General features: G+C 46.6%; 1 protein-coding gene across 1 annotated transcript in view; it reads left to right on the top strand.

Annotated features, from left to right (window-relative positions):
* Nucleotides 1–1,771: 1,771 nt before the first annotated feature.
* DPT (dermatopontin) overlaps nucleotides 1,772–20,934 on the top strand; it is a 29,773-nt gene continuing 10,610 nt past the window's right edge. The window contains exons 1-2 of the mRNA XM_039241889.1: nucleotides 1,772–2,091; nucleotides 13,751–13,876. Of these exons, the coding sequence (XP_039097820.1) occupies nucleotides 1,787–2,091; nucleotides 13,751–13,876 (431 nt within the window). The 5' untranslated portion in view covers nucleotides 1,772–1,786. The remainder of the gene's footprint in view (nucleotides 2,092–13,750; nucleotides 13,877–20,934) is intronic.

The raw sequence follows: 20,934 nt of genomic DNA, 5'->3' as shown, positions 1-20,934 counted from the left end.
AAATTCCTAGCAGTGCTATTGCTGGGTCATAGGGGAGTTCTAGTGTTAGTTTCCTGAGGAACCTCCACACTGTTTTCCAGAGGGGCTGTACCAGTTTACATTCCCACCAACAGTCCTTACGGTCAACCTTAATGAAGAATGGAAAATAGGAAATACTCTGCACTTAGGAGACACCCAAAAGACTCAAAAGATTTGAACAGCTAAATCACCTAAGAAGGCATATGGTGCCTGATAAACACATGACAAAATGCTCAAAATCATTAGTCCTTAGGGAAATGCCATCACTGAAATACCACTAGATACCTATTATCCAATTAAAATGGTTAAAAGAAGAAAGAAATGACAATTTTCTGGGAGGGACTCACAGTGGATCAGCCGCTTTACATATCAGATAGCTTCTTATAAACTTAAACATAAACTTACCTTATGGTCCAGCAACCCCACTCCTAGGTATTTGCCCAAATGAAATAAAAATGTGTTCACACAAACTTTGTGAACAAAGTTCATGCAAAAAAAAAAATCATGTACATGTGTATTTATGGCAGCTTTTCCCACAATTACCAAAATCTGGGGGAAAAAAAAACAAACCTCCAATTGTCTTTCAACTGGTAAATGTATAAACAGCCTGTACTATCACCATAACATAGAACACCGCTCAACAGTACAGAGAACGAACTACTGACATACACAACCACGTGGATTAATCTAGAAAGCATTATTCTAAGGGAAACGAGTCAGACACAAAAGACTATGTATGATTCCATTTACTTGACATTCTGGAAGTAGTAACGCCATAGTGACAGAAAGTAGATCAGGGATTACCAGGAACAGGCCATTGGGGACTATTTGATCACCGAGGGGTCTAAAGGGGATTCGGCGATTGATGCACCTGTTCAAGGTCTCAGTTATTGTGTGGGTTAAATGACCACATGCCAAACATTTTAACAGATGAATTTCATTACATGTCCGTCATACTTCAATAAAAAGAAAATCCCAAATAAGGAGGAAAAACACTGAAGGATGAGTTCAGATGATTCGGAATAAATTCGTTAACACTGGAGAGCAGAGTGCAGCTTGTAGATGTAGCGGGGTCCAATATCAGCAGCTTAGGGGGAAGCTCAAGTGTAGAGATAGTGCCCAGCTTCTCTTCCCGGGGCCCACAGGTGCAAGAAAGCGCCTAACTTCCCTTCCTGGGACCCACAGCACTTCCATGTGTGACTTAATAATTCAAAAATTGGCATGGCATGAGTACAATTCAAGATCAAAGACGTTGGGCTGAGAACTTAAAAGAAACCAGGCATCTAGCCTTGCAGAAATCTAAATGACTCTGTCCCTTCATGCCTATTATTTTGGGGTTTTGAAATCACTCTGGGTATCTGTGGGGCTCTGGGAGGCCTGTTGGGACAAGGAATGCAGGGGTTTGCTGGAGGAGGGGAGCAGAGGCACGTGAGGTCCTGAGACATGAGGGGCAGACACGCTGCTGGCTCAGGTGAACACTTCTGAGGGGTGTGAAGCCATTTGCTTTTATAATCTCCCTGCAGAGTTGTTCTTTCTCCAGGGACTTTCTTTCGTTTGTATGTTCCTTACATTTTCCTAGAATTCCACCTTAAAACAAGCTGGACGGACTCATGGCCAGGCTCTCCACGCCGAGGTTTTGCTTAAACAATGACACACTGCACTTGGAGCCTGCTCTCCCACATCTGGAGGCCACATGTCAGCGGCAGCCGTATAAAACAGTCAGCCCAGCAGACTGAGGGTGACACTTTTTGCCAGAAGCCTAGGCAGCATGGACCTCACTCAGCTATGGGTACTGCTGCCCCTGCTCACCGTGGCCTGGGGCCAGTATGGCGACTACGGGCACCCCTACCAGCAGTACCATGACTACAGCGACGACGGGTGGGTCAACCTGAACCGGCAAGGCTTCAGCTACCAGTGCCCTCATGGGCAGGTGGTGGTGGCCGTGAGGAGCATCTTCAACAAGAAAGAAGGCTCGGACAGACAGTGGAACTATGCCTGCATGCCCACGCCCCAGAACCTCGGGGAGCCCACGGAGTGCTGGTGGGAAGAGATCAACAGAGCTGGAATGGAGTGGTAAGGGCAGCCTGCGTTCTCGGGCGGGGACTTGGTGGCACATCCATCTCGTGGGGTCTGCTTGACCGCAGCCTCCAAGGACTAGGCCAGGAGGGCACGGTTGCTTGCTCTGCTACCCAACAGACGGCATTACAGGACAGAGACCCAGGATGGGGAGTGCCCGCAGCAGACAGGCTCCTCTGTGCTTCTGTTCCTTCCAGAAGCAACCCTCCTCCTAATTTGGTCTAACGGTTACTGTGGGTCTGAAAAAGTTTCCCAGCCTGCAGAAAGATAAGCACAGAAATTGAAAGTTTTTAAGACACTTTATTGCAAATCAACACTGTTATGATGTCCAGATGACTTTGTCATTTTGCAGTAATTTAGTTTTACTGTTTTACAAAAGTATTGGTCCACAATAGTCTAGGGACAATAAATGACTGGACCCTCACCACAGACAGTTTGAGAAATATGAACTGAAAGCAAGTGAATAGGGGAGAGGGGACAAAGAAATTTAAGCAAAGAGAAGCGAAATTAAATCTCTCTCTACTGCCCCGATCAGATGTGCTCTCTCAATTATAAGTACTGAGATCCTTCTCTCTCTCTGAGCTGAAAGTGGATTTCACTGCTGTAAAATCGTTTACTAAAGACTTTTGGGGAGAAGTGCTGTTCTTTGCCTGACTGGGCTCTGCCACAGTCAATGGCATGGAAATGGTCCAAGTCTGTGATTCGCTGTGGGGTGTGACTGTTCCAGCCCCAGGTACTTGGTCAGGAGCCCATCCCGGTACTACATCTGCTAGGCTGGTTATTCCTTCAGCCTGGATGGGGCCGGAGGGGGTGGGGGGGGGACAGGCACCCTGGAGGTGGGGAGGGGGAGGTGAGCCCTGAAGGAGGCAGGTCCAGAGAGAAGGAAGCCCAGTTGTAGAGCAGGACTCTGTGAGGGTTCCAGCAGGCACGTGGCATAGAGGGGGTTGGGGTGATCAAGCTTTGGGGGATCACTCAATCAACAGACAGACCCATGATGAGAGACCAGGAGGAAAAGACAATGACCTGTGGAGGAGCCAGGCAAGAGAAGGGACCTCTGAGTAGTAAAAGCAGCCACCATTTATTGAGTGCTTACCCTGAGCTAGCACCATGCTGAGTACTTTATGTGGATTACCTCATTAATGCTCAAAACAAATCTATAAGTCATTTTATAGGTAGACAAACTGTCATCTAGAGACCCAAGTGTTTCCTCAGCCAGAAAGTTGTAGAGCCAGGATTTGGGTCTAGTGAGTCTTAACTCCAAAGTGTATGTGCATGGTCACAGTGATGAGCTACTTGAAAGTCTGCTCCCCCTACCCAGTGTGGGCTGTTGGCGCAGCCCAGGGCCAGGACTGGACTCAAGGCCGTTCTTTGTCCTGGGAGGATGGAATCTGCAAGGTCAGAGCACCAGCCCAGCCCTGGAGGATTGGGGACCAGCTTGGTAACTGACTGACCAGGGGCTAAGCCAGCCTGTAGAAGGGATGGGGAGAAGGTCACACAGGCTGCTGCAGACGGGGCCCTTCTTTAGGCGTTCTTTGTCCACCCCACTGCCTCTGGTGAGCAGATTTAATTATCCCAAACTCCTCCTGATAGGCGGCCAACTCAGAGTCCAGCCTCGCCTCAAAGACCTGCAGCAGGTCCCATTGCCTGGCACGGGGCTCAGGACCAACCTAGTTAACCCCACAGGAAAAGCCCTGGGCTCTGAGTCAGAAGGCTTGGATTTGGATTCTGGTTCTAAAGACCATGTGACTTTGGGCCAGTGGTTCAACTCTCTAGGTTCCCTCCTCATCTGGAAAATGAGTGGTCACACTACATGATCCCAGAAGAATCCACAACTCCAATACGCCATGCTCTGTTTGGCCCTGAAAATGCCCTTGGATTTTTCTTGCATTCTGTTGATCCTTGTGTTTATCCCTGCTCGGCAGAGGAGGCAAATGATGTTTAGTTTTAAACTTGCCAACTTGCATCTGGTTTGTCATTAACTCCCAGACTATTTGAAGAAAAGAAAAAGAGGAAGGGAGTGGACATAACATGATTTTGTTTGGCCAATGGGAGTCCAGTCCAGAGAGAGGCTGACAGGCAAGGTCACTCTTCCACCTCCTCCTCCACATTTTGGGCTATGCTGAGTCAAATGATTTTCCTTCTTTTCCACCCTATGTGGCCTCCTACTCTGCTAATCACAGAGTAAAAAATGCACGAACATGAAAAATACCTCCTTTACAGTAAAACTCATTTGCCCCAGGGCCGATACCAATTACCCCAGAGGCACTTTTTTAGATGATTATTGTTTTGCGTTTAGACTTCACTGTCAGTGAAAAAATCTGAAGGAAAGAATTTGCTAGTAGGCTGAGGGGCAGTTACATCTTCCCATGGGCTGCAAGCTTGCAATCCGCTCTGGGGAAAGAGTTGATGGTTTTGTGCAATTTGGCTGTCTTGTATAACTGAATCAGCTTGCAGGTTTATTTTAAGAGGGAGGAGGAGTCTTGAACACAGATTTGACAATAATACATGGGATCTACTAAGGACACTTGCTAAAAAAAAAAATATAAAAGTAAAAAAATAAAGATACTTGCTAATAAGAGCACAGATTTAAAAGGTGCTCCAACCGTGGCTGGGTGACTCGTAACACTGCTGTTTGCTATGGTTTCTCTGTAGAAAACCACCTCTTTGGGAGCCAGATTCTGGAGTGTGGATGCTGGCTCCCCAACTAATGACCACCAGGAGGCTTTATCTAGGTCCCAAGAGTGGCATTTTTCTGCTTCAAGGCAGGCTCTGTTGTTCCCAGGGACTCCTCTAAAGTGACATAGCACAAGCTGTAAGACATGTTGGTCCTGTATGGAACAAGATGAATCTGGAATTTTCTAGTAAGGCTCAGCTGTCGTGCGGTGAAAGGAGCTTTGATCTTAGAATCGGGAAGCCCTGATTCACAGCTCCCGTTTCTATCATCTGTTGGCCCTGTGGTCTTGTGCGCTTGATTCCTCATTCAGGAAGAAAACAAAGGTGTGACACCCACTTCACAAAAGGGGCAAAAGGAAACATGTGTAGGGGAACTCTATATGTATAGAGGAACCCTATATCTAAATGTAAACAAATGCCTGGCACCTCCTGGGCGGTCAATAAAGGTTTAGAGACTCTGGAATCTGACGAGGCCAAGCTTGGACAAGCCAGCTACGCGCAGAGCCTGAATTCAGAGGAACAGCATTGTGCATACTGGCACCTGCTGTCTTCTTCCCTACTCCCCTCCCCTGGACTTCAAAGTAGCTCAGGAAGACCTTTTAAAATGACAGCTTCTATTAGAGCTGACAATTTAAATTAACGAATGCATGAAAGACAAACCACACTATAGAGAAGAGGAGAAAGGAAAACTATCCCACAGAGCTGTGTTAGCATCTACGTCCATCTGAACCTGAGAACAGTGGACAGACACTCAGTTTTCCATAATCTGATTCTAATAGAGTCCAGGGCTCTGTGTAGTCCAGGGAAATCCCTGCTGATCTGTGGTTCTGAGCACTCAGGACACACAGTCCCCACCTCCTCAGAGTCTTTCTCAGACCACTTTCTCTAAACTTACGTTTCTCACCCTCTACTCCGCAACCTGCTTTGTGTTTGTTGTGGTGCACCTGTCATTAGTCAATTTGAATTTGTGTATTGTCTGTCTCCTTCAAACCAACTTTGCAAATGTAGGGGCTTTGTCTTATTCAGTGCTGCATAGAATATTCTCCAGTGCCTAGTGTAATGCTTGTGCATAGTAGGCCCACTAAATGTGTATGCAAGACTAAATCAGACTAGTGAGTGGCTTGGGCAGTCCAAATCCTAACCAGTGCTCCCACCACCCTCAACAAAGAAGCCTGCAGATTTTCCTGCAGGGGAAACCATTTGGTTTACATTTGTGATTCTCAGTATTCCACTGTCTATAATATAGGTCCCAACTTTACTGTTCACGTCTCATTTCGACTAGTTGCATTTGCAGTCGTGCAAGATGGTCTTTGGAGACTTCCCAAAGTTCTCTAAAACATACAGAGGATGCCTGACACACTCACCTTAAGATACACTCTTCATTAGATTTCTACTCTCCCCCAAATTTTAATATCCCAATAAGCTTTAAAAAAAAAAAAAAAAGAATAGTGAGCTCTTTATCTCAAAAGCCACATGGGCCAAGTGCCACATGGATTCTGGTTTGAATCTTGGAACAGAAAAAGGGCATTAGTGCAAAGACTGGTGAAATCCAAATGAAGTATGGAGTGTAGGGCTATTTTAATGCCAAATCCTTAGTGTTCCTCAAGGCACCAGAGTTCTGAAAGATAAGGTCAAAGGAATAACTCTTCTGTAAATCTACATCTATTTCAAACTAAAATGATATTTGAAAATAAGGATGCAGGCTAGTAAAGTATGTACTGGGAGTTTAAAAGGTAAACAGGAACAGAATCAAAGAAGCTCAGAGCTGAGAGGGACCTGGAGAATAATCCACAGCAGTCTCCTTGCACTGTAGAAGAGGAATGAAGGCCAAGGGAGCCAGCGATATATTCAGCATAGGAGCTATTACCCTTGGGCTATTTATGTGATCCTTTATACTTTATAAACATTCCCCATTTATACGTTCCTTTGCTCATTCATTCACTACCAAATGCTTATGATCACAAACTTTGCCAGACCCCAGGAACATAAAGACAAATGACATACAGTCTATGCCCTTGAGTTACTCACGGTCTATCTAATCTTACTTGATCTTCACAGTAATACTGGGAGCCAGGCATTACTATTTCCTGGTTTCACAGATGAGAGACTGTAGCTCAGAGCGTTGGGAGACTTGCCGGCTCCGAGCTGAGGAGCAGCAGAGGGGGGGCCAAGCCAGACAGTCTGATGCCACAGAGCTGACGGCGGATATGAAATGTTGGCATTGCTTTTGTGCTTGGATAAAGCTGTAGTGAGTGCTGGTCTAAAGATGATATCCCATCCACGTAAGAATGACTTCTGAAGGCAAGAAGGCAAGTGTGGGAGAAGGGTTACAGCAGATCCAGGATTCTTGCCAACTTTCCATCAAAGTCACTCTTCTAAGTACCAGGAATCAATTGTCTGGGAGAAACTTTTGAGTTTTGCAAAACTGGCTCTTGATAAGGATGGCAAAGCTTCACTCCTCCGGTAGGAGGTTTTCTTCTGCCTGAGTACTTGTCAGACATAGTTTTTCCAATAAATCAGAAATTTCTACAGACTTAGAGTATCTTCTGTGCATTTGTGTGTGTATTCCTTTGAAATATCTTGAAGCAATTGGAGAGATAGTTTTTGTAGTTAAACAGGACAATTCTTAAAATGCTGCCCCACTACTGCTGAGGCAAATCATGTCAACTTTCCAAGACCCCCGTTTCTACCTCTACAAGAACAACCCCCTAGAATTATTGTCATAAGTAAATTAGGTAATATATAGGCATTACTGGATGTATGTCATTGGGGGAATCACCCAATCCCTCCAAACCTGGGTTTCCTTGTGTATCAAACGCTGGTGGTGGCGGGGAACTGGCTATCCAAGCCATTTCATAAGATTGTTTTGATGATCGAAATAATTAAACAGGTACAGTGCCGAGGACAACGCCTGGCACATGGAAAGTCCCTGACAAAGGTTACTTATTTTTAGTCTTACGACTACTCTGTAGAAACTGAAACTCAGTTTCACAGCAAATTTTAAAGCTGGAGTTGAAATGTAAGTTGCTAGCTTACAGAGACCCCTGATGTGTACCACTGTGTTTTAGGAACATGTAATTTGGTTGTGATCTATAAATATTTAAATGTACATTATAAATGTCTTGAATATTTGTCACATTTTCTTAGACCTGGAGGTAATATTTGGTCTCTTGGTTAATAAATAGTGTGAAAATTGATGTTCATGGTCTCCTGTGGCTGAGCCTGCAATCCCCACATGACCTGAAATTGTTCTCAGGCCATAATGGATCTCAGGACATAAATACATCATAGAAGCTCATCTGGATCTTCTCAGAGGCCTTCAGGGTAGCATTGACTGCTTGTATTTTTCCAAAATAAGGCAGGAGTTTGTATTTTGGGAAGAATTTGTTTTTCTCCCTCTGTCCTGTTCTGTCTTTTTACCCAGAAAAGCAGGTCATTTGTGCTTCCCCATCTGGAAACTGGGTAGACAGGCAGGCATATGTGAAACAAGGACAGGGAAGACAGCAGAATTCTTACTCAGAGGCAGGAAGACAGAGAGCAGACTGCATACAGCTCAACATTTTTTTTTTTTTGCCCCTCACTGGTGTTTTTTATTTTTTATTTTTTTACAAATAGTTTACAGCTCAACATTATTTAAACAGATAGTTCATGTCCCCACCATTGTGGTGGGAGGCCCAGCATTCAGCCGTGTAGTGTTGACCTCCAAAAACTCTGCACTATCACACGTCGCCCCTAAATTGGGGTTGTCTCTGTCCCTTGCCACTTCCCTGTCGCACTGTCCCCACCTGGTCTCTCAGTCTTCTTCTCTGTCTTTAGTGTCAACCTACTCCTTCTCTCCAATGTCTGTGTTTCCATACTGTGTGCTTCCCAGCACAGCCCTTTGGAAAGACCGAGTATAGCACCAAGCATAGAGTAAGTTCTGATGAGTATTTGTTGAAAGATTTAAGAAACATTCTGAAACCCTGTGAACTCTGTTATAAATGCCTTGGAGCAACTCAACGGATTATTCTGGGGGAAAGAGAATTAATGGGAATCAAAGCTTCACTCTAAAATAGTGAATGTCTCTTGGTGGAAAATAAGCCCTCATCAAGCTGGGTTGGGGGAGAAGTTAGGGGGGTGAAGGAGGCTGTGTCACAGTGTCACAGTCTCCCCAACCCAGGGAGCTAGTCACTGGCCTGGATGACAGGCAAAGCTGCTCTTCTTCCATCTCTGCTGTGGGTTTGCAGACTGACTAGCAGCCCTGGAGCACACTGCATGTCCATGGAACTGGGAGGAAAGAGACCAGCATGGCTAGCCCACCCATTCCATGGGACTTTGCAAGCTCTTGACCAGTATGACACTGCTTTACTCTGTTCTACAACAGACCCACCGCCACCCTCAACTTGCTAAGAGTTTGAACTTTTTATACATTGGGACTGAAACCAGAAGAGCCTGGAAGGAGAAACTAAAACTCTACAGAGGAGTTCACCAACAAAACCGCACATGTGCTCCCCTTCTGTCCCAGTCCTCTCGTCTGGCCTGGCCAACAGCCCTGGACCCAGTGGAGAATACAGGAGGCAGGGAGAAACCTGGCCAGAGGATGGGCCAGAAGCGGAGGGCTGTCTTGGAGGAGCTTGTGCCCTCTGATTGTTCCTATATGGGAGCTCTGGCCTCAGAAGAATGTGTTTGGATCCTAGCCTATCAGTTCCCATCTTGACCAAGAGTTTCGCAGGCACTCTTTCATCCAGTGCTCACAGTGACTGAGGTGAGGCTCCACACAGCCTGGTGAGGGCAGAACTCGGGTCTGCTGCTGCCTCTACAATAGCTCTTCCCCTGCACCTGATGCTTCCTTGCTTGACTGCGGCAGACCCTGGAGAAGCAAACACCCTGTCTTTGCTTTCAGGGTGACAGCCGTGAGATAAGCCCTTTTCAAAAGGCCACCTCCTCATAGCAGGTCCGTCCCTGAGCATTGTTAGAGGAGGAATAACTAACTGCCTCATGATCTGCCTTCTAGAAAGTTTCCTCTGGCAGATGGAGCAGGGCCAACAATGATCCAGTTTGTGAAACAAAATTGAGCCTCCAGCCTTCACAGGTTGGTGAGAAGGAAAGGCTGCCTTCTGAAAAGGGGAGCAGACAGCCTCTGAAGCAGGGCACCCCAAGGTTCGCAGGGGATTTGTATCCACGGCTTCCCTGGGGTCCCGTCATAATCCACCCAGAAACCCGCAGGCTTGGGTCCTTACCCTTCCGTAGGCCCATTCAGGAGAACCGCACAGGTGCTGGGAAGTGGAGTAGAGCCTCTGAAGGGCCTTTCATCACCAACCACTTTTTTTAATGTTTACTTGTTTTGCAAGAGAGAGCACACAAGCAGGTAAAGGGTAGAGAGAGGGAGGAGAGAATCCCAAGAAGGCTCCCTGCTGTTAACACAGAGCCCGATGCAGGGCTCCATCCCATGGGGTCATGACTTGGGATCATGACTCAAGCCAGAATCAAGAGCAGGTTGCTCAGCTGACTGAGCCACACAGGCACCCCCATCACTAACCACTTCTAAAAACTGAGTTTGAATCACTTGAGTCATACCACCTTTCACCTGCTCCCCCGTGCCCCTCCCCTCTACAGCCACCCTCACCCCTCTCCTCCCCAACCTGCTCGGTGTTTGTGATCCTGCAGCTTGTGGCCAAATGTTTAAGTGAGTCTTGTCAAGTAACGTGCTTTCAGAAAAGATCGAAAGTTACAGGAAGGGAGAGGAGGAAGGCCCAAAGCTCTGCTCAGTTTACATTCTCACCCTGAGCAGACTTCATTCCTGAAGGAGATGGGGTGGGCATGGGGAGATGATCACTCACTCAGGTTCTGGAAACTTCATGGGGGAGTTTTAGGGTCCTTTCTGGGTCTGAGTGATGGGCTTTTCCAAGTCAACTCTGCCTCTGGGATGGAAGACACCTGACCAGTTATCTGTTCATTTGTTCTCTTGTTAAACATCTGCTATCCCCATTGTGACAGGCACTGTAGAGAATTCAAACCAAAGATCAGGTCATCTTTTCCCTTAAGGATTTTACCGTCTACTGGGGGTGATAAGTGAAACTGAAGTATCTATGCTACAAAGTGGGTGTGTGTCTGTAACCAAGACATCCAACCTGCATGAGCTTTGTTTTAGGGAAACAGAAGCTCAGGAATGCATTGGAGCCCACCAGCTTTCCTCTGATGGGAGACTAGGGAGCCGACGCAGATTTTGTCAAGTTACTCACAATTGTCAAGTGGACAAAATGAAAGTAGGATGACAATAATAATCTACTAAGCCTCGAAAGCATCAACAATAAGTAATTTATTAAGCACCAGAGTTTTATATGCATTGGATTATTTGGTCTTCACAATAACTTAAATTAGTATGTGCGATTATTATGCCCATTTTACAAATGAGAAAACTGAGGCTATCAGAGGGTATGAAGACTGCCCAAGGTGACAAAGCCGGGAGTGGATGAAGCACCGGTCCAGCAGTCCAATAACCCATGCTCTTAGCCTTTCTGCTCTACTGATTCCCCCATGAGAGTGAAAATGTACCCCAGCAAAAATCCAACTCAGGAAGGAGTAGTTTCATGTTTTGGCCACATGCACTACCAAACCCCAGTGCATACTCCTTCTACCAACCTGTGTAGGTAAGGGGACAGAAGATAGGGGAGGAGAGCCCTGTGTGTTTATCTAACTTTTACCGTTTGTTCTTATGCCCTCGGCTTGTAGCGTCCAAGTGATCTTCCCAGGGCAGCATTCCTGGGGTGGAGCATGAGGGAGGGACAGGCACACTTGCCATACGGGACGGTGGGGCCAGCTGTCAGGCTGACTGCCAGTGGAGAAGTCACAGGACCTGGATTGCCTTCAGAGCTGGTGCCCCATGGAACAGATCAGCTTATCCTGCTGCACTTATTTTTACTTGAGGGAAATTATCACCCTCCAAACCCTGTCCCTGTGGTGATCTGAGTGCATAGGACAAACCAAAACAATGAAACAACAGCCACAGGGAAACCACAGCCTGGCTCACTTCTGAGAAGGAATACTTTTTAGAGGAAGCCAGAAATTGTAGTGATGGTAAGAAACAAGATCCCAGAAACTTCATTTACAACTTTTAGTGCTTTGTATTGAAAGTTCTCACTCACACTGCTAGGACGAGGATATAATAGACCACGTTGGACTCTCCACTGTCCCAGACCCTGGAAGTCCATTCCAATCATGTGGCTTCCAAAACGTGCCAGGCGTCTCCCCAAGGGCTACTGCTCCTGATGAGATGTGAGCAATGGGAGAGCAAAGAAGGCTAGCGTGTCAAGGGCATTTTAATCTGCCTTCCTGATCTCCTGTAGCTGAGTTCTCTAGGGTCTGATGGAACCTCTTGCAGGTCCCAGGGACAGCAACCCAGGCTAGTCTGTGCAGCTGGCCAAGCACCAAGCCCAGGTCTCAGTTCCCTCAACATGAAGTGTGGGTACCAATACCGAAAAGGAGCAAGAGTATTGGGGTACACATGTGTCTGGTGGATGAGTGAGGATATACATGCATATATGAATGTAGGTGTGCATGAATGGGTAAATGAATAATAAATGAACTGAAAAGACAGATGCCTTCCAATCAGACCATGAAATATATTTAATATCTAGTTTCATCAGATCCACAAGATCATTTCTACCAAATATGAAGAATTACATGAAACCAGTCACCACCAATGGTTTTATAGTACGTGTGCCAGCATGGCCTCTCTCACTTATCAGCACAGAGCACTTATTCTTACCTTATCGGTGATCATTTCTGGAAACTCATCTGTTCTTGGAAAACAGGGCTGTGTTCCAGCAGCTGTCAGGCCAGGACACATAGACAACCACCTGCTCCACTCACCCGTGAGAGGGGTCGTGCTCAATGGCTGAGGCGGGGAGGGAGAATACAGAGAATCTGAGGGAGCTTAAGACTTATTTTGGAAGGACTTGTGAGCAACCCCCACACTACCATAGGGTGGGAGCCTTCTGTGGCCGGGTGGAGAATAGCATCCTTGTCGTCCAGCAGGAAGTGGCAAACTTCAGGCACCGGTGGGATTTGGGTGGTGGGAGAAAGGATGTGGGACAAAGGAAGAAAGGTTCACACCACCCAAGGCCACTGCTTAGCTAAGAAGGTGCTGTGAAGGGAAAAGGGGCTGATCCCCAGAGCAGCAGCCTAGTGATAAGGAATGCGTACCATGCCCATGGTTGAAGGAAGGGTCTGTGGACCAGACAGGAGAAATAGAACACAGTGTATAAGACACGAAAAATACTCTTACAGGGAGTCTGCGGAGTTCAGTTGCCTGTCACCACCCTGTGGTGGTACCTCCATATGCCCGGACCTATCATGGGCACTGAGGATAAACCTGCGCAAAGTCTGTTCTGACCACGTAGAGCTTACAGTTTAGTGGGTGGTAGGAAGACTCCTGGTAAGTGGTGACAACCTGGGAGTGCGGTACCAGCTTCCCACTGGGTGGCCCTGGGCAAATCGCTGCACCCGCCCGGGCTTTGCCAGTGGGGTGTCCAGTGCTAACTCCCAGGGCTCTGCTCCTGAGCAAAAGAAACTCTTATTTGAAATTGATCAGTTCATTGTGTTTCTCTGTGTCTACTTTTCACTTTAAATTCAAGTAAAATAAATTGTATTCTCTTTTATTCTAAATGGCATGAATAATACAACCTTGCATCTGTAAAAGTCTAGATTCCTTTTTATCTGTCCACTTATGCTCTCTTCTATCCAACTATAAATTCATAGACGTCTGTCAGGAATAGTGTTCCACAAATTTCCTTCAGCTGAAAGATTCTGAATCATGTGAATTTTAACAGGGAGCGTGTGTTATTTCTACAAATATAACAAAGTCTTGATTATTTGCATAAAAATGGAATAAATTGTTGGGAATCTAGGTCAGTCAAAGCATGGCCTGGCTTGGTAACTATGGCAGCCGGGGTCTTGGGTGTCTCTGTCGTTCGTTCACTTGGACTTGTTCTCTTCTCTTCAGGTACCAGACGTGCTCCAACAATGGCCTGGTGGCGGGGTTCCAGAGCCGCTACTTCGAGTCCGTGCTGGATCGGGAATGGCAGTTTTACTGTTGTCGCTACAGCAAGAGATGTCCATATTCCTGCTGGTGAGCCTGGTGGAAGGAGCCTGGAGTCTGGAGGGGAGTTTGGGGGTGCTCTGGTCCATGTTTCTGGCTTCAGATAAGCCTGGGCTGTCATAGGCAAGCTTGGGATGCATTCATATAGAAGGAAAAGAATACATAAAATTAAAGAAAAGGCTAGAATAATATTCAAGCAGGGAGGGACCTTTCACGTCATCAACCCAATGCACCTACACCCCTCTTTTGGCAGGAAAGAAAACAAACAGAACAATAGAACAAGGAAGCCACTTGTCCAAAGCCACCCAGCTGTTTCATGCGGATGTGACCTCTACAGCTGACACCTACTGACTCCTGTTCTAGGGCTCTTTCCCTCTATCACGCTAACTTCTCAGCACATCCAGGGCTGCTGGACCTGTTCAGGAACCTGTGTTTTTTCCTGTAGACCTTCTTAGGAAGAAACCAACCCACTCCCAGGTCAGAGTGGCAAACAGGGTATATAATTATAGACTAAAGAAAGAAGCCAGTGTTTTCTAGATCAATGTGTAATTCCAGTATGTATAATTGCGTTCCCTTCCTGTTCGCTGGGCTGTTTGCCCAGTATCCCCTGACCTGGCCTTTAGATTGACTAGGAGAATATGTATGTATTTATTTACCCTGACGACTTCCACTGGGTGTTGATAACACAACTTGTCCCAGGTTCCTCCGTGTGCAAACAAGCCAGACATTTCCGCCTCAGACAAGGGATCCCAAGTGTCAACATTTGAAGGGTGGCTCATTCAAGTGATTTATCTCTCTGCGATGTGATGCTAGAAAGGGCAGCCTTATGGGTTATACTGTCTTCTGCAACCAGACAGCTTTGTTTCACAGATGCCTGAATGGCTGTAAGGATGGGCAGTTCCAAAGGCTTAACATTTTTCTGTAAAGAGTACTGATAACTAGTAAATTCAGAGCTCAAAGTTAGCCACTGTCAGTAGCCCTATGATGGAGCAGGGGCCTTCTCCAGCTCTCCAAAGCTGCCTCCATAAAACAGTTCTTACGCCACCGTGGCAGGTGCACAGGCATGGCTAGGGCATAGGCTAGAACTGTGACAGGTCCCAAAGGCAAAGACTTAAAGCCCGTGCGTGGTGGTGCAGTGTGGCAACACTGATGGGCCAACAAGAAGCTTGTGTTTATGGCTCCGTGTTGACGTATCCTCTCCCTCCCTCCCCTCCTCCCCCACCTCTTCCCCTCTTCCACTGTGACATCTCTAGAAAGTCACTTTTCTTCTCTATGGGGTCTCAAGTCTAGCCACCTTTTCTGGATCTCTGAGGTTTTTAAGAATCTCATGAAAGCTATAGATCTTGTCTTCAGGAAAAAGAAAATGCACTTCAGTATGCTTAAGCAAAAGTTTATAGAGAATTTTCAGGAGTCCTCAAACTCCTGAAAGCCACTAAAAGATCTTTGAGGTTGTTTTGTTTTGTTTTGTTTTGTTTGCTGTTTTTTTTTTTTTTTTACAAATAGTTTATTGTCAAATTAGTTTCCACATAACACTTAGTGCTCATCCCCACAAGTGCCCTCCTCCATGCCCATCCCCCCTTCCCCCCCACATCCATCAGTCCTCAGTTTTTGTCAGCATTCAAGAGTCTCTCATGGTTTGCCTCTCTCCCTTTCCCCCACCATTTCCGCCCTTCTTCTCCCCCTTGTTCCTCCGTCAAATTCCTCCTAATCCTTCTATACGTGCAAACATATGATATTTGTCCTTCTCTGCCTGACTTATTTCGCTCAGCGTAATACCCTCAAGGTCCATCCGTGTTGCTACACAAGGCCAGATTCCATTGTTTCTCATTGCCGTGTAGTATTCCATGGTATAGATAAACCACATCTTCTTGATCCATTCATCTGTTGATGGACACTTAGGCTCTTTCCATGTTTTGGCTGTTGTGGAGAGTGCTGCTATGAACATTGGGGGTACATGTGCTCCTGTGCCTCAGCATTTCTGTATCCCTTGGGTACATTCCTAGCAGTGCTATTGCTGGGTCATAGGGGAGTTCTGGTGTTAGTTTCCTGAGGAACCTCCACACTGTTTTCCAGAGGGGCTGTACCAGTTTACATTCCCACCAACAGTGTAGGAGGGTGCCCATTTCTCCACATCCTCGCCAGCATCTAGAGTTCTCTGATTTGCTCATTTTAGCCGCTCTCTTTGAGGTTGTTTTGAGTCCTAAAAATTCCTTGATTCCAAAGATACTTTTGCAAAGGGCAATCAGATGCCCAGAACTGTTTTCAAAGAGAGGATGAAGGCCTGAAAGATGACTGGGCCCTACTGATAGAGAGAGGAGAAGGTAGGAGCCTACCCAGTGACCTGAGAAATGTGGCTTTCCCCAATCTCCCCATCCTCAATCTGCCAACAGAGGCCACCCCCACCATGAAATGCACCTCCCTTGTCAGAAGGAGTTAAAAGCCAGTTAAAATGTAATAAATTATCTGAAAGAGTAAGCAACCAACTAATAGTTAATCTATTACCACATTGGCAAGACGTCCCCTTAGGCTCCCAAAGAACCATCAGGATTGGAGTACACTGGGTGACCCAGAGGAGCACATTCAGGAGAGAGGGGTAAAGAGAAGTCAGCCCAGAGTGGACTGCCCTGGGGAGGATGGACAGCCTGAGGGCAGGGGGCGCCCAGGTGTGGGGGACTCTGTTTTCTGCCCCACATGGATGCCTCTGTTACAGCACTCAGTGCACTACATTTGAACTGTGCATGTATGGTTCCCTCTCTCTGTCTAGACTGGGAACATCTAGAGGATACAGGGAACTCAATGATCTTCGTACCCCAATGCCTAGTGTCATGCTCAGAAAAGAGTGTCTGTGCCAATTATTGAATGAATGTTTGAATAAATGCTTCTAGAGGGCATGCAGAAGAAGGTGAAGAGGCCAGAAAATATAATTTACTTACTTACTCCAATTTTTTAATCTGTCCCCACCCTCCCACTCTTGCCCTAGAACGCAAGCCCTGAATAAGCAGACATTTTTGTATCGACACACCCAAGCCCCTTAAATAACGCCAGGCAGGCACCTATGAGGCACTCGATAACATCTGTTCAATGAATGGATGAGTAACTTCAGCCTTCTTCCTAATTTTGTGAGGATTAAAATTATATATGCCCGGTATTGCCACCAACTACGATCACACAGAGCTGACCTATCCCCTTCAACCCTCCCAGCTGCAGTGTAGATCCAGCCTCCTCACCAACTAATAGGCCTTTCAAAGGCTGACTCTACCCAAGGCCATCAGAGTCAGGGGCCAGATCGCCCTGCGGGAGGCAGAACCCGTGTCTGGAGCTGGCGGTGCAGAGAAACAAGAAACCATCCACTTGCACCGTGTGCCAGGAATGGCTGACTCATTCCTCCCCAGGCAGAGGAGGAGGGAGCTGGAGTGGCTGCCTGTCTCATCAACGAGAGGACCAATGTCTCTGCCAAGAGAGGTGGGGGTCTGCTCCATCTTATGGTCACACAGTCTCTGGTTGGCCACCTGGCTCCCAGGCAAACAACAACGACAGGGAATGCGCTTGGGGCCCAAAGCTTTTGGTGACAAGGCAGGCAAGAAACTGAGACTCATTCATTTTAGAAAAATTATCGAACAGCAGAGATGGGGGTGGATGGAGACAAAGGTGGGATGAAGGGGCACTATCTAATCTTCCCAGAGTCCCCATGTTCTATGGGGTCTGTAATCTGTGTCACTATATGAGTATCATTGCTTGAAGCTTACCCTGTTTCTTTGAATGCTGAGACTCTCAAAGGCATCCAGATTGTTATGTCTTAAAATTCCACTAATTTTCTAATGATCCCTCAGACTTCCCTTGGTCACTCAGGGGCTGGTTCCAGATTCCTCCTGCTGGGTGTCCTTCCTTTCACGCACTTTAGAAAGGACTTTTCAAGTTCCCTTATTTTTTTTTAATGTTTTATTTATTTCTAGGAGAAAGAGAGAGACAGCATGAGCAGGGGAGGGTCAGAGAGAGAGGGAGATACAGAATCTGAAACAGGCTCCAGGCTCTGAGCTGGCAGTCAGCACAGAGCCCGACGCGGGGCTCGAACCCACGAACCGTGAGATCACGACCTAAGCGAAAGTTGGATGCTTAACCGACTAAGCCACCCAGGCGCCCCTCAAGTTCCCTTAGATGCAACGCACGAGTTGCTAAAGATGTGAACAATTTAATGAACATGGAAGTATATACTAAGGAAAAAACTCCTTGGGTCAACAATGAGAAAAGGGAGATGAGCAAATTTTCTTCAGTTGCCCGAGACATTCAGGGCCGCATGGCAAAACTCACCTCGAGCCTTGCCTGCAATGGTCCACCCCCTCCCTCCCCCCACCCCAGAGGGTCAGCAGAACCAGCTTGGGGGGAAAGAGGAGAGAATTACTCAGAAAGACACCGCAAGTCAACTTGGAGGCAAGTCCCCCCTGGGAAAGGCTTTGCTTAGCTGCATCTATTCTGACTGCATGGTGGTCGAGCAGAGAGCCACCGCAGCTGTCCAAGACAGTGATACTTTTTCAAAGGAAAACATGGAGAAGCAGTGAAGGGAGATTGCCGCATGCACCGTGCATGACTCACTATCCCACTGGGGCGTCTAGACATTTTAGTGGCCTCTTTAAATTGCCTGAGTCATGACGTTCCTTATATTATATGTCTTTCTAAACTGAATGAAGCCTCTAGGGCAAAAATTAGGTCTTACTTCCTCTGTGTCTCATAGAGGATTGCCTCGCACAAAACAGGCCCTTAATCAATGTCTAGAGTGAATGTTGCAAGCCCATAGGGACGGGAACTGTGGCGAAACCTCACACTGATAGGATGCTGTTTTCTAGTTGAAAAGGATTCTTTCACATGCATTATTTTCTTTGATCCTTCTAACAGCCTGTCAGAGTGAGGAGTGTTTTCCCACACCTTCCCACGTTGAAACCTGCTGATAACCTTCGTATTTGAAGCCTTCCCTTACGTCACCTCAACTGACGTAAATTCCCTCCCAGGGAACTAGACGCATGTGTGTGGGGACATTTTTCCTTCCCACTTTGAAGGCTTATGTGCTGCACTGAGCCCGACACTGTTTTGAGCTCGCTAAATGAGCATCTATCATCTTTGTGCTTGCAGGCATTTAAGGATTCAGAAATAGCACCACTCTTGCAGGGGAAAAAAGAAACAAAATCCTCCAACCAACTGCCAGATGAGTGAGACATTTATTTGCTTGGTGGGGACCAATGTGCTGCTCTGACTTCACTGAAGTTTCTTGTCAGATATTATAGCCTCGCTGAACTCTTGCAAAAGCGTGAATTTCAGATAGATTGAGACACGCTGTCACTAAACAGTCGCCACTGGATTGGATACATATGTAAATTTACACATAGTTATTTACGTATGAAAATTCAAATTCTTTGTCCAGTCATCTGCCAACCACAAACACATGTAACTGAAGACGCCACAACCCTTGGGAGCCTGTTTGTAATAATCCCCAGTCTCCAAGCAGCTACAGCTGCTGCCTGCCACGCACCAGAACGTCCCCCATCAGCAGGCAATGCTGGCCACGCGTAGACAATGGGTCCCAGGAACGAACGGTTTTGAATTGAGCATCTATTTCCTTTTCTCATGGTTCTTCTCCAAACCTGTGGCCTTTCACTAGGTTCATTGCAGAGTGTGTTTTGATGGAAAAGAAAAAAAGTTTCTTCTTCAGAATCAATATAGATGACATTTTCAGTTTTCCTCCAACCTAGATATCCTGACTCTTGCGTGTTCTACTCTCTGCTGCCTAGCTCCCCTCTCCCTGAAGCTCGAGTCTGTAGCCAGAGAACATTTTCCGTAATTCCTAGATAGCTGTAGTCCACAATAATGAAATCAGCTTACCAGAATATTCTTCTCTCCCCACTCTAAAGCACTCAGTCAAACTAACCTTTAACTTGTGGTCTCATGGTTCAGCTGTTAATACAAGACGGGTGGTGTTGGCACGAACTCACGGCAGGGACAAGAACGACGCCACAGGCACCTCCCCTGCAGAGTCTGTCGCCCCCACCCCTGCTCAGGTGCCTGCTGTGTTGTGCCCAGAGGCGGGAGAGGAAGGCGGCTTCTGCACTGGTTCCTCTGAGCCACTTGGAAGCCGGTATTATAGAGATGAAGACACCCGCACTTTGAAAAAATAGGACTGGATGTTACATTTTAAAGAAACTCACACTGAGTTTGGATGCTGCTGTGCTCTACAATCATTGCCTTGCACTGTCTGAGGCCCAAAGCGCTCCTTTTGAGGGACAACAGCCACTCTGAGCTAGAGCAGAATCCATCATACCTTTCATCAGCCCAAGTGGCCGGTCACAATTTTTGTGCCATATTTATAATTTAGAAATGTATGTGCTGCCTGCCTCGTAGTGATGTGTCCTTCCCTATGCTCAAACCTCAAAAGCAGCAATTTCAGAGATGTGGCTTGTTGGCTAGTGAGTACTGGCTGACCCAAAGCCAGGCCCCCGTAGCTCCTCAGAATAAAGTAAGCCTTGCAGTTATAGATGTAACCTGTTGCACCATTCTAGCTGATTCTCTTGCCTTTCCTGGAGTCCAGAGATAATCATTAATTCCTCCTTTCATTAATTCATATAATCAGCCAGTGAATGTGAATGGATATAAAATAGGTACAATTTGGAGTGCCTGGGTGGCTCAGTCGGTTGAGTGTCCGACTTCGGCTCAGGTCATGATCTCACCACTTGTAGGTTCGAGCCCTGCATCGGGCTCTGTGCTGACAGCTCGGAGCCTGGATCCTGCTTCGGATTCTGTGTCTCCCCCTCTCTCTGCCCCTCCCCTGCTCATACTCTGTCCCTCTCTGTTTCTCAATAAGAAATACGTATTGTTTAAAAAAATTTTTTTAATAGGTACAATTTATAGACTTTGATTCAATTCCCAGTAATGATGACGATGGCACCTTTTATTTATTTAATTTATTTATTAACCCACCTAGCACGTGCCCATGGGTTAGCTGTTTACTTCTCACATCCAGAAATTATGACACTTTCACACAGATGAGGGAACTGAGGTGCAGAAGCAGACAGATTCAAAGGTCCGAACTTTGTTCAGGCAGG

The sequence above is a fragment of the Hyaena hyaena genome, unplaced genomic scaffold, assembly GCF_003009895.1.
Source record: "Hyaena hyaena isolate Hyena2069 unplaced genomic scaffold, ASM300989v1 scaffold_201, whole genome shotgun sequence".
Taxonomy (NCBI): domain Eukaryota; kingdom Metazoa; phylum Chordata; class Mammalia; order Carnivora; family Hyaenidae; genus Hyaena; species Hyaena hyaena.
Note: the sequence above shows the minus strand (reverse complement) of the source record. Positions and strands in the feature narration are given on the sequence as shown.